Raw genomic sequence first — 12,092 nt, 5'->3', positions numbered from 1 at the left:
GTGTGTTGCATGGATTTGGTTAATTCCATGTATATTCCTCATAAGCTAATTCCATAGGACGACTGATGGGACAGTTACCTTACATATTCAAGTAGGGGAGTAAAAGCTTATACCTACTAAATGAGTCAGTTGGAGGAGAGAGAAATATATTGGCTGATTTTAGCAGAATTTTTGAAGAAAGTTTAAAAAAGTACAGGATGTCCCAGATAATGTTCTTGGAAGTCACTATACATGGGGAAAATGGACAATTATAGCTAAATGTATGTTTATTTACAAAATCGTCATTACAAAATCTTATAAAATGTTTACAAAATATTCTTTATGTGTTGGCCACCTCATTGTAGAATTTTGTAATGATTATTTTGTAAATAAATGTACATTTAACTACAATTTCTCATTTTCTCTGTGTGTGGCAACTTAAGGGGCTACTTTGGGGACACTGTTTAGAATGAATGGGCAACTTAAGGGGCTACTTTGGGGACACTGCTGTTTAGAATGGAATGTGTAGATACCTTTGAGATGAGCTACCATTTGATCCTGCAATTCCATTACTAGGTATCTACCCAGATGAACAAAAATCATTTCATAACAAAGATATTTACACCAGAATGTTCACTACAGCCCAATCCATAATTGCCAAGTCCTGGAAGAAGCCCTCTAAAAGGACTATTTCAGAATCTTTAGTAAACATGGGGAACTTTCATTTGTGATATCCTTCAGTAGGGCCTCTGTTCCTTTGGGATGTTCTTCTCCTTCAGGGTTACCTATAATTTGAACATTTCCTAAAGTTCCGTAGTTCTCTTAGTGAATGTACTACTTTCTCTTTCTCTTCTTTTCTGCTTCTTTAACTACTTGGGTTAGCTCAAGTGGTTTATCCTCAAATTCTGAGATTCTTTCTTCTCCATGGTTTAATCTGTTATTGATACTTTCTATTGCATCTTTAAGTTCCCTGATTGGGTCCTTCAGTTCCTTAAGCTCTGCCATATCCTTTCTCTATTCTTCATTTCTTTCATCCATTTTTTGGGTCTGTTTTTCCACTTTCTTACAAATTCCCTTTAATGCCTTTGCCATCCATATTTTAAATCTCCTTCTATCATTTCCATTAAATCTTGATAAGTAGACTCCTCTGTGGTGGCTACCTCATATTCTTTTGGAGGGGTTGCTCTGTTCTGGGTTTTAATGTTGACAGAATTTTTCTGCTGCTTTCTCCTCTGTGTTTTTTCCTCTTGTTCACTTCATTTCCCTACATTTTCCTCTCACTGTCTCCTTCTCTTTCAATTACCTTGTCTATGAGCTTAGGTGTTGAAGTGGCCTTTAGTTATGCATATGGCCAAAAGGAAGAGAAAAGAGTACGAAGGCAGAAAGGATAGAAAAAGATATAGAAAATATAAAAAGAAGGGAGTGCGTGAAAGGAATGAATTGAGGAAAAGGAAAGATGAAGGACAGAGATAGGGAAAGAGAGAGAGAGCAGTAATGGTGATGGCCGGCAGGGTGCTTTGACCCACACCCACAACTCTAGGATCTTGGGGGGCAGGTTGTGTGGGTCCCTTGAGGTCAGGATCTCCTTACTATTCTGCCCAACCAAGACTCTGTCTGCCAAACATAGGAAAAACGCAGCAGTATGTCTACATGAAAACCTACCAATACCATCTTTCCCAAAGCCAAAGCTAGGGACACCCTAGACTATGAGCTCATGACCTCCGTGAGCCAGACCAATGCCGTGATCTCCCTCCTCAGCCACACCAGTGCTGTGATCTTCAGTCCTAAGAGAAAATAACATAATAATAAAATAAAGGAAATATACAATTATATAAACTGAAGGGGGAAAAAAGGGATATCTTAGTTGTTGTATGAGAAATGTATGTGGACAGGATGACAAAAATAGAAATGTCTGTACTAAAGGAGAGAAAATTGAGAGAACTAAAGAATAAAAGAGGCTGAAAAGCCATAACCAAAAATGGAGGAGGCTTTGCTATTGAAGGAAGTAAAACTGAAGAAATAAAAATGCATCTAAACCAAACAAAACAAGAAAGAACGATAGTAATAACAAAAGAAGGAAAAAAACCTAAGGAAAAAATTGGAAAAATAGCAAGATAAAAGGAGAAAAATTATATATGTGAGTATACACACATATACACATATATCTTGCAATATGTTGCCTGGACACCAGGTGGTGCTGTGGTGTTAGGAGGCAGAGAATACATGCTGTTTTGCTATATTAATATTGGGGGCTGGAAGACACTCTCCAGTTTTGGAGGAAACCCAAATCTGCCCTCCAACCTACTTGCCCCCTGTCAGGGCCTGGTTGCTTGGTAAGCACTCAGTCCCTACAGGGTTAGGATCCCAAAGCTTTCACCAGATCTCTCAGGTGGTACATCCTGACCTTTCAAACAGCACCCTCTAATAACAAAGTGGTTTTCCTCAGGTGGTGGGGAGCTGAACTCACCCCAAAGATGGCTTCCCGAGTTCAGCAGGCCTGCCAATGCTGGCTGTGCACTAGGACCCCCCAGACGGTTTCTCCCCAAAGGCTTTCCCACGGTAACAGCCCACCTATAGTTGAGCTGACAGAGCTTCATCCCGCCCGGCTGCTGGACACTGCTCAAGTTCCTTTGCTTGTCCAGGGAGCAGTCCAGTCCAATCACAAACACTGCAGGGTAGCCCTTTCCCACCTCCAGTCCTCCATGGGAGGACCGCCAGCCAGCTTCTGCCTGTACCCCAGCACCTGCCCTCTGTGCTGGTCCTGCTCAGCTTCAGGCCTCCTTGTTGTCTCCTGAATCTCCCAGTGCTTCACTGGGCCCCGGGAGCCATGTTTCTGGGTAGGTTCTCCCAGCCAGAGGTGGCCAAAATCTTCTGACCCCTGTCTCACCATGAGCAGCTGGCAAAGACGTATCTCTAGTCCACCATCTTGCTCTATGCCGCATCATGTATGTTTATATTTAGTAAATAAAATTAATTCTTTCAAAAGCTGTCCAATACTACTACCTTCTGGGAACTGTTGTAAGAATAATACCAGTGAGAAAAATTCATCAGAAACAGATCCTGACCTCAAGGTCGAGTTGATCCTTGGGAATATGACAGAAGAATGAAAGAAAATGGCTTATGAAACAGCCTTCCTACTAATCTCAGGATTAATGAGAACAGAGCAGCTGTTTGTGTGTCTGTGTGTAACAGGGCAGTACCTGTCCTTACACTAGGCCTGTGCATGTTGAAAATGGAATATTTTCAATTTTATGTTTCCTTCCCAAAGATTGAAACTTTCCCCTGTTTTCATACCTTCTTTCTGCAGCTGAGATTATGAAAGTAGGTCTCTGGTAAGAGTTCCTTGAACTCCAGGGAAATAAAATGTAATATGTTTTAGATGATTTTATAGCTGAAATTTTTCTCTACTTTCTAGACTCCATCTTACTTAGTGTCTTCCTAAATAATGTAACTGGGGTTGACAATAGGGAAATAAATTACATATGCATTAAAATTTCCCTGTAGAATAAGGAACAGATAGTATCTGAAAGGATGCACCGATTGATGAAATAAATATTATGCTGGTATAACATTTTTTAAAGTTGAAGCAAAATCAGGACTTAACAGGAGGAGAAATCCATCAAATTTTTTAATAGATAACCAGCATTTTGATTTAGACTATACAAAAGCCTCAACTTTTGTTGAACGCAAACAATGATAGGTTCCTTCTCATCTTTGAGAGTTAGACAGGTTGTCTCATTGCTGTTTTATCAGCATAAAAATGAAAATGTAAAGATTCTGTGGCTTTTCTCCCTCATTGCTTATTGGCTGAAGTGAATGGGATCCAGGCTTGCTGACTTGCACGTTAGCCGCAGTTGCCAGTGTAGTTTATGGAACAACTGGAATTAGATGAGGCCATAAATGGCCACGATAGGGATTTTTTAAATTAGATCATAATGGTATACATTCATGGGGTATAATGTGATGTTTTGATATACAATGTGGAATGCTTAAATCAAACTGATTAATATAACCATCACTTGACTTATATTTGTGGTATGATATTTAGTTATTTTGAGATGTATCTTTGCCTTCTGCACATTAGGCTCACCAAATGCTCTCCCTCCTCCCTCCACTAACCTCTTCCCTCCTTATTTCTGGACTACATTTGTGTTTTATCATTTGTATGAATATATTGGTTTCATAATAGTATTGAGTAAATTGTATACTTTTTTTTTCCATTCTTGAGATACTTTACTATGAAGAATATGTTTTAGGTCCATCCAGGGAAACATAACAGATGTAAAGTCTCCATCTTTTTTATGGCTGCATAGTATTCTCTGGTGTACATATACCACAATTTGTTCATGGGTTGATGAATACCAGTGAGAAAAATTCATCAGAATTTTTGGGCATTTGAGCTTCTTGCACAACTTGGCAATTATGAATCAGGCTGCAGTAAACATTCCAGTGTAAATATCTTTGTTAGGAAATGATTTTTTTCATCTGAGTAGATACCTAGTAATGGAATTGCAGGATCAAATGGTAGGTCAGCTTTAGAGATTTGTCTGAAAAAACCCAAAGCTATATTCATCTTTGCTTTGTAGTTACCAGCTAACAAGTGGATACAAGCCTGCCCCAATGGACCTGAGCTTTATAAAACTCACTCCATCTCAAGAAGCAATGGTGGACAAGTTGGCAGAAAATGCCCACAACGTGTGGGCCCGGGATCGGATCCGACAGGGCTGGACGTATGGCATCCAGCAGGTACGTGGGAACCCAGCTTCATAACTAGTGGCCTGAGACTGACTGAAGTGCATAATTTGTAACAGGAGGGATTTAATAATGACTGTTTTAAAACATGTGTCATCCAGATATCCAAACGAACTTGAGCATGTGTACTAAAGCACTTGTTCAGTACTAGACACAGGAAATTGGATGTACTTAGCTCAGGATGTGATCATGAAAGACACACATTAGGTCCACAGTGAGGAGCACCACACTGGTGAGTTAGGAGTTCTGCGGCATTTCTCTGAGATGGTATTTTAGAAGAAACTTTTGAAATGTAAGAAAATTGAGACAAAATAGTAATAAAACTGGTCCATAATTCCTTATCCACAACTCCTGGGGCCAGATGAATTTCAAAATTCAAAAACATTGGGTAATGTGGGAATATATTACATTTTAAACAATAATCTCAGTAAAGCAGCAGACTTTAAACGATTGTTCACTCAGCATAACGAAGGCATTATAATACCAAAGACGGGTCAGCAAGGACCACAGACAACCTTGCATCAGTCAGATCAGCTTTCACCACCCAGTTATTGGTTGGATAATTTTAATACAAGGTGTTAGTAGGTATTCAGAGTTCAGGACAAATTTGCTGGAAACAGAGAAGAAAAAAGAGAGAAAATAATATTCCTTCGTTGTTTTACCAAAACCTGTGGCTACCTCCATAACTTTTTTTCCTCTTCTCTTCCCTTCCCTCCCCTCCCCTGCCCTCCTTTCCCCTCTTTTCCCCTCCTTTCCACTCCCATCCCCTTCAAAACCTGTGGCTACCTCCATAACTTCTTTTTCTTCCCTCCCCTCTCCTCCCCTCCCCTCCCCTCCCAAACCTGTGGCTACCTCCATAAATTTTTTCCCCTCCCCTCCCCTTCTCTCCTCTCCCATCCCCTCCCCTTCTCTCCTCTCCCCCCCTTCCCTTCCCTTCATTTCCTTTCTTTGTTAGAAAATATGGGAACATTCACAGCCCCCCACCAATTCCTTTTTATGTTAACATAAATTACAACTCAATTATGCTTCTTGAAATATAGAAATTCTGACAGATACTGCCAGAGTCTCAGTGAATGACCAGGAAGAAGTAATTTCCTAAGTGGCAGCACCTACACACGATCGCCACCCTCCCATGCAAGTTTTGTACTCACAGTAGGATTAGGCGGCCTCTTGCCAGCATGGTTAAGAAGCCTGTTCTCTTCATTAGCACATGTCCCCCACACTTTAAGTGAGGACCCTCTTTTACAATAGATAGGTTGTGAGTTGTGTCATCATTTCCGTGCCCCTGGTGTTGCCTGGTTGATGGAGTCCACCTGATGTGCAGTTTTCAACTATTTGAGTGACATAGAATGGCAGTTGGTAACACTCAGGGTTTCTTCTGAAGAAAGGAAAGCAGCCTCTTGACTCAAAATCACTGAAGAGTGACCAGTACTGATTTGGTTATTCTTAGAACAAAAAAATAAAGAAAAGAAGACTTGTCAGTGTCAGAAATCAATTACATGATTTCTAAGTTAGCCCTTTGCCTGTGACCACAGCAGATGGAGGAGCGATCATTATACCCTGTCTTTTGTTAGTGTTGTCATTTTTTTTCCATTCTCATGGAAAAGGCCCACTTCGTGACTCAAAGGAGTGGGGCGCTGGCCCCATATACTGGAGGTGGCGGGTTCAAACCCGGCCCTGGCCAAAAACTGCAAGATAAAAAAAATAAATTCTTGCATTTACTCATTTGATTGAATCTTTGACAGCCTTTCAGTAACTTGTAGCCTTGGAAAACAAAGGGACTGTGGAGGGGGCGGGTTTTACCTCACAAGCTTTAAATTGTGATGTGTTTGGGGGTTGCCGCCTTATTTTTAAAATCCCTTAGTGCTGCTTTGATGTGGACATACTCATTCATACTTATTCCTTTTTCCTGTAGGATGTAAAGAACAGAAGAAACCCTCGCCTGGTTCCCTACACTCTCCTGGATGACCGAACCAAGAAATCGAACAAGGACAGCCTCCGGGAGGCCGTGCGGACGCTGCTGGGGTACGGGTACCACCTGGAAGCACCCGATCAGGACCATGGTACTTTGGTTTTACTTTGCTCCCTTTGGTTGCAAAACCATGTCCTTATTCTTTAAAGCCAAATAAATGAGTAAAAGGGGAGTACCGGATAGAGGCTTCCAGTCAGGTGCGTGATTCAGGCCAGTGGATTTTTTCCCAGGATTCATGCGGGATCAGACCCATCTCTCAGTGGGGCTGGCTCAGTACCCAGTGATTCTGCAGGTGGAGGAGGTGATTTGACCTTCCTGAGGGTCTGAGATGAGCACTTGTCTCTCTGAGGTCGTTATTGGCCTCTTCCCCTACCTCAACACGCTCCCCCAGAAGAGCTGGCTTACTCGGTTATGGATGTAAACCTCTCACGGCAGCTAGCGTTTTCCAGAATCTCGTCTTTATCATTCAGACTCACACACAGGCAGTGTTCAATTAATTAATGTGATATTTTGCTTTAAGGAAAGCACTTGAGGCACTCAGGCCCTTAGGTGCTACAAAAAATAACATTCTTACTTTTTCTTTCACAAGGCTATGACTTGATAGCTTCTCACTATATTGAACTAGCAAAGAATTCAGACCACTGTTGAGTACAAGTGATGAGGAAGGTTATCCTGAGGGGGAAAGTCTCACTGTTTTATTATTCAGTATGCTCCCTACCACAGCTTTCAGATATGTCTTTTATCACCTTGAAGAAATTCTCTTCTAGTCCTAGTTTGTTGGGAATTTTTATCATGAATTGGGTGTTGAACTTTGTCTTTTTTTTTTGCCATTTGTTGAAAAGACTATATATTTTTCTTTATTCTGTTGATATCATGAAAGGCATGGATTTTCTTTTCTCTTTTGGTAAGAGACAGTCTCTGTTTGTCACCCTGAGTAGAGTGCTGTGGTGTAACAGCTCACAGCAACCTCCAGCTCTTGGGCTTAGGTGATTCTCTTGCCTCAGCTTCCCGAGGAGCTGGGACTACAGGCACCTGCCACGATGGCCAGCTATTTTTTTTTGTTGCAGTTTTGGCCAGGGCTGGGTTCAAACCTGCCACCCTCAGTATATGGGGCCGGCGCCCTACTCACTGAGCCACAGGGACTGCCCAGAAGGCATTGATTTTCAAATGGGAACTCAAGTTTCCCTTTCTAGGATAACTTTGCTTAGGCCCAGTGTATATCCTTTTTTACGTATAGCTGCATTCTATTTCCTAATATTTTGCTTATGTTTTTCACATTTATGTTTATGAGGAATACTGTTGATGAGGAATATATTTGAAATTAAAAATAATAGCCTAATGACACCATAAGCAGAATCATTAAGGTAAGAAATCATAGGGAAATGTGTGGGATTGGTTCATATCAACCCTGTGAAAGGCTGCGCTTCATTGATCTCAACGACGACAGCTACAACAAGAATGGAGACCCAGAAGATTCTTAGGAAATACCTAAAAGAAATCTAAATAAAAGATATTTAAAAATGAAAACGGTAGATCTGTGTTAAAGAAAATACGTCTGAAAAATTACAGTTTGTAGCAGCCCAATTTACAACTGCAAAGATGCAGAAACAACCTAAGTGCCCTAAGTACAGGAAGGGCTTAATACGCTGTGGCATATGTACACCATGGGATGCTGTTCAGACCTAGAAGGAGATTGGGTGTCCTTTGTTACAACTTGGATGGATCTGCAGGACACTGTCCAAAGTATCACCAACGGAAAGATAGGCGTCACATGTGCTCAATACTAATCTGAGACTTGTAGATTGACAACAACGTCCTTCCATGAGAGGAAAAAACTCAAGTAAATTGAAGAAGGTCAGAGGGCTCTTCCCAGTGGGAATAACGTGCAGAAGTACAGCATACTTTCTAGGTCAAGGGCACCACTACCACTTAGACTTGACCTTTCAGATGTAAACAGTGCCACCTGCTTATCTGCGCCCTCCTACTAATCAGATATACCAAAAATCAAAGTGAAGAAAATCAAAAAAACTTCAACCTTAGCTGATACAATAAAAGAGAAAGCAGCTGCAATATGAATTGCTTTTTAATTACAATGTAACTACCAATTAACCAAGAACAGTAGCAGCCCGCACCGGGCAAGGGATTGTATATACTGACTCTCTGTATTACAGAAAGTAACACAGAGAGTCTGTGGCTTCCAAAGCATTCCATTATTTGGAATAGGAAACATTTTAATATTTTTGAAAGCTCTGTTATAACTTTAAAAAAGCTATTTGGAATTATTCCCTAGAATAATTCCCATCTGATTCCCACCCAATATGTAGTCAGGCCATCGTCACATGTTAGAAGGCAAAAAAGGAAAGTAATGGATAAAATTAGTCAGATTTTCATGTCAGGGTAAAGCCGGCCTCACAATACAACTAAAGTATTGTTCTCTTCTCTCCCTTTTCTGAAAGAATTTGTATTAATTTTGAATTACTTTGTAAGTGATAAGATTTATCACTGTAGCAATCTGGGCTAGGAGTTTCATCCTTCAGGAAAGGTATTTGATTACGAATCACTTTCTTTAATAGTTTGGGAGCTATTTATTTAAATTTTCTCTTTATTGTGTCAGTTTGGGTAAATGTTTTCAATAGAGTAATTCACTTAAGTTGCCATAGTATATCAGGATAAAGTTGTTCTAATGACCACTTGTTATCTTTTTTTTAAAAAATAAATCATAGCTGTGTACATTAATGCAGTCATGGGGTACAGTGTGCTGGTTCTATATACAATCTGAAATATTTTCATCAAACTGATTAACATAGCCTTCATGCCATTTTCTTAGTTATTGTGCCAAGACATTCATATTCTACATTTAGAAAGATTCACATGTACCCTTGTAAGATGAACCATAGGCGTGGTCCTACCAATCACCCTCTCTCTACCTATCCTCCACTCCCTTCCCTCTCCCCTTTCCCCATATTTTTGGGTTAAAATTGGGTATAGCTTTCACATGAAAGCTATAAATTAGTTTCATAGTAGGGCTGAGTACATTGGATACTTTTTCTTCCATTCTTGAGATACTTTGCTAAGAAGAATATTCTCCAGCTCCATCCATGTAAACATGAAGGAGGTAAAGTCTCCATCTTTAAGGCTGCATAATATTCCATGGTGTACATATACCACAATTTATTGATCCATTCGTGGTTCAGTGGGCACTTGGGCTTCTTCCATGACTTAGCAATTATGAATTGGGCTGCAATAGACATTCTGGTACAAATATCTTTGTTGTAGTGTGCTTTTTGGTCTTCTGGATATATACCTAGTAGAGGAATTGTAAGATCGAATGGCTGGTCTATTTTTAGTTCTCTAAGTGTTCTCCAGACGTCTTTCCAAAAGGAACGTATTAGTCTGCAATCCCACCAGCAGTGTAGGAGTGTTCCCTTTTCTCCACACACTTGTTAGCTTTTTAATGTCTGTGGGGTCGATAGTGACACCCCTTTTTGCATTTATGGTACATAGTTTGTTTTCTCTCTTACCAGTCTTCTCAGAGTTTAATTCATTTTATAATTTTTTTCAAAGAGTTTGTTGATTTTCTCTGCATCCCCCCAACTTGGCTTATCTGAAAAGAATTAATTGATCTGAAATGTACTTTTGGTTAAACATTTAGACATTTATATCTTTACCCATATCACCCATGGGTCATCATGGATTGTTACATGTTAACTATCATGATTATACATGACTGAGCTTTCCTTAGGAAAACTCTAGACCAGCGGTTCTCAACCTGTGGGTCGCGACCCCTTTGTAACAATGAAAATACATCCTGCCAATCAGATATTTATATTCTGATGATTCGTAACAGTAGCAATATCATAGTTATGAAGTAGCAACGAAAATAATTTTATGGTTGGGGCTCACCACAACATGAGGAACTGTATTAAGGGGTCGCGGCATTGGGAAGGTTGAGAACCACTGTTTAAGACTGTCGAGTGACTGTGGCATCCTATGGAGAATGTCAGTCTTTGGTTGTGATGTTAGGAGATCCGGCTTCATAGCCCCACAAACAAAAAATGATCAATGATAGTTTTATTTTAAAGATGTTGTCACTTAAGAGCATAAACTATATTAAATTTGGTATGTTCACTTTGGGAGAACTTTATTCCAAGGTGTTGCTGGGTAAGTAAGATGCTATTCTGATGACATACAGTATTTTATACTATTTATAACCATTATATAATTGCATCTCCCTAACACCCTCCTGGATAATGTGTTGTAATGTTATGGGCACCTACATTTTTCTGAATTATGTGAATTTTAAGAAGAAAAGATACTCACATTTACAAAATCTTATTTTTTTTTTTTTTAAAGACAGTGTCTCACTATGTCATCCTTGGTAGAGAGCCATGGCCTCACAGCAACCTCAAACTCCTGGGCTTAAGCGGTTATCTTGCCTCAGCCTCCTCCCAAGTAGCTGGGACTACAGGGGCCTGCCACAATGCTCGGCTACTTTTTGTTGAACTTGTCATTGTTGTTTAGCTGGCCCAGGCCAAGTTCAAACCAGCTACCCTTGGTGTATGTGGCTGGCGCCGTAACCATTGTGCTATAGGTGCTGAGCCACAATTACAAAGTATTTATCAGATTTCGTTTCTCTTCCATACTTGAGATTTTCCTCCTTCCTATCTTATTTTAATATACAGATATTGGACATCTGCTGTGCCTAGTTCTAGAGACTAAAGGATGAACAAGACTTACTTTTTCCCCACAGGTAGCTTTCAGGGAGCACAGGGAAGAGGCCAAACTGCCCATTCTAGCGTTGGGGCAGGGGTTCAGCCTGCACGTCACAGCACAGAGGGTTGCACTCCGCTGTGAGGGGAAGCTTCGCAGAGGAGGCATATTAGTCTTCTATTGGTGTGTAACAAATTATCCCCCAGAACTTAATGGTTGAAAACAACAAACATTTGTTATCTTACCTTGTCTATGGGAATTTGAGAGTACTTTACTCAGATGGTTCTGAAGGTTTCTATGAAGGTCACCAGGGCTTCAGAGATCTGAGGATTTCACTAGGGCTGGAGGATTTGTTACTAAGGCAGCTCACTTGCATAACTGTTGGCGAAAGAACTCAGTTCCTCCCTGGCTGTTGGCAGGAGCCATAGGCAGATGGGCACAGCCTTGCCACACAGATCCCTCAGAGAGATACTTGAATGCCTTCACATGGCAGCTGACTTCCCAGCATAAATAATTTATGATTGAGTTCAAGGAGGAAGCTGCCGTGCTTACTACAGTTACTTCTGTCTTATTCTCTCTCTCTATATATATATAGAGAGATAATATAATGTATATTATATATATGATTATATCTCTATATGATATATAGAGATAATATAGTATATATAATATTCAGTAA

At 40.3% G+C, this 12,092-nt stretch overlaps 1 protein-coding gene across 1 annotated transcript in view; it reads left to right on the top strand.

Moving 5' to 3' along the window:
• Window positions 1–12,092, top strand: part of RYR2 (ryanodine receptor 2) — a gene marked incomplete at its 5' end in the record, with an annotated part of 583,561 nt that overhangs the window by 295,410 nt on the left and 276,059 nt on the right. The window contains 2 exons of the mRNA XM_023519246.1: window positions 4,566–4,725; window positions 6,647–6,794. Coding sequence (XP_023375014.1) covers window positions 4,566–4,725; window positions 6,647–6,794 — 308 coding nt within the window. The remainder of the gene's footprint in view (window positions 1–4,565; window positions 4,726–6,646; window positions 6,795–12,092) is intronic.

This window comes from Otolemur garnettii, unplaced genomic scaffold (assembly GCF_000181295.1).
Source record: "Otolemur garnettii isolate 467f Iridium unplaced genomic scaffold, OtoGar3 scaffold00165, whole genome shotgun sequence".
Classification (NCBI taxonomy): domain Eukaryota; kingdom Metazoa; phylum Chordata; class Mammalia; order Primates; family Galagidae; genus Otolemur; species Otolemur garnettii.
The sequence above is the reverse complement of the archived record's forward strand: the minus strand, read 5'-3'. Positions and strand labels throughout refer to the sequence as shown.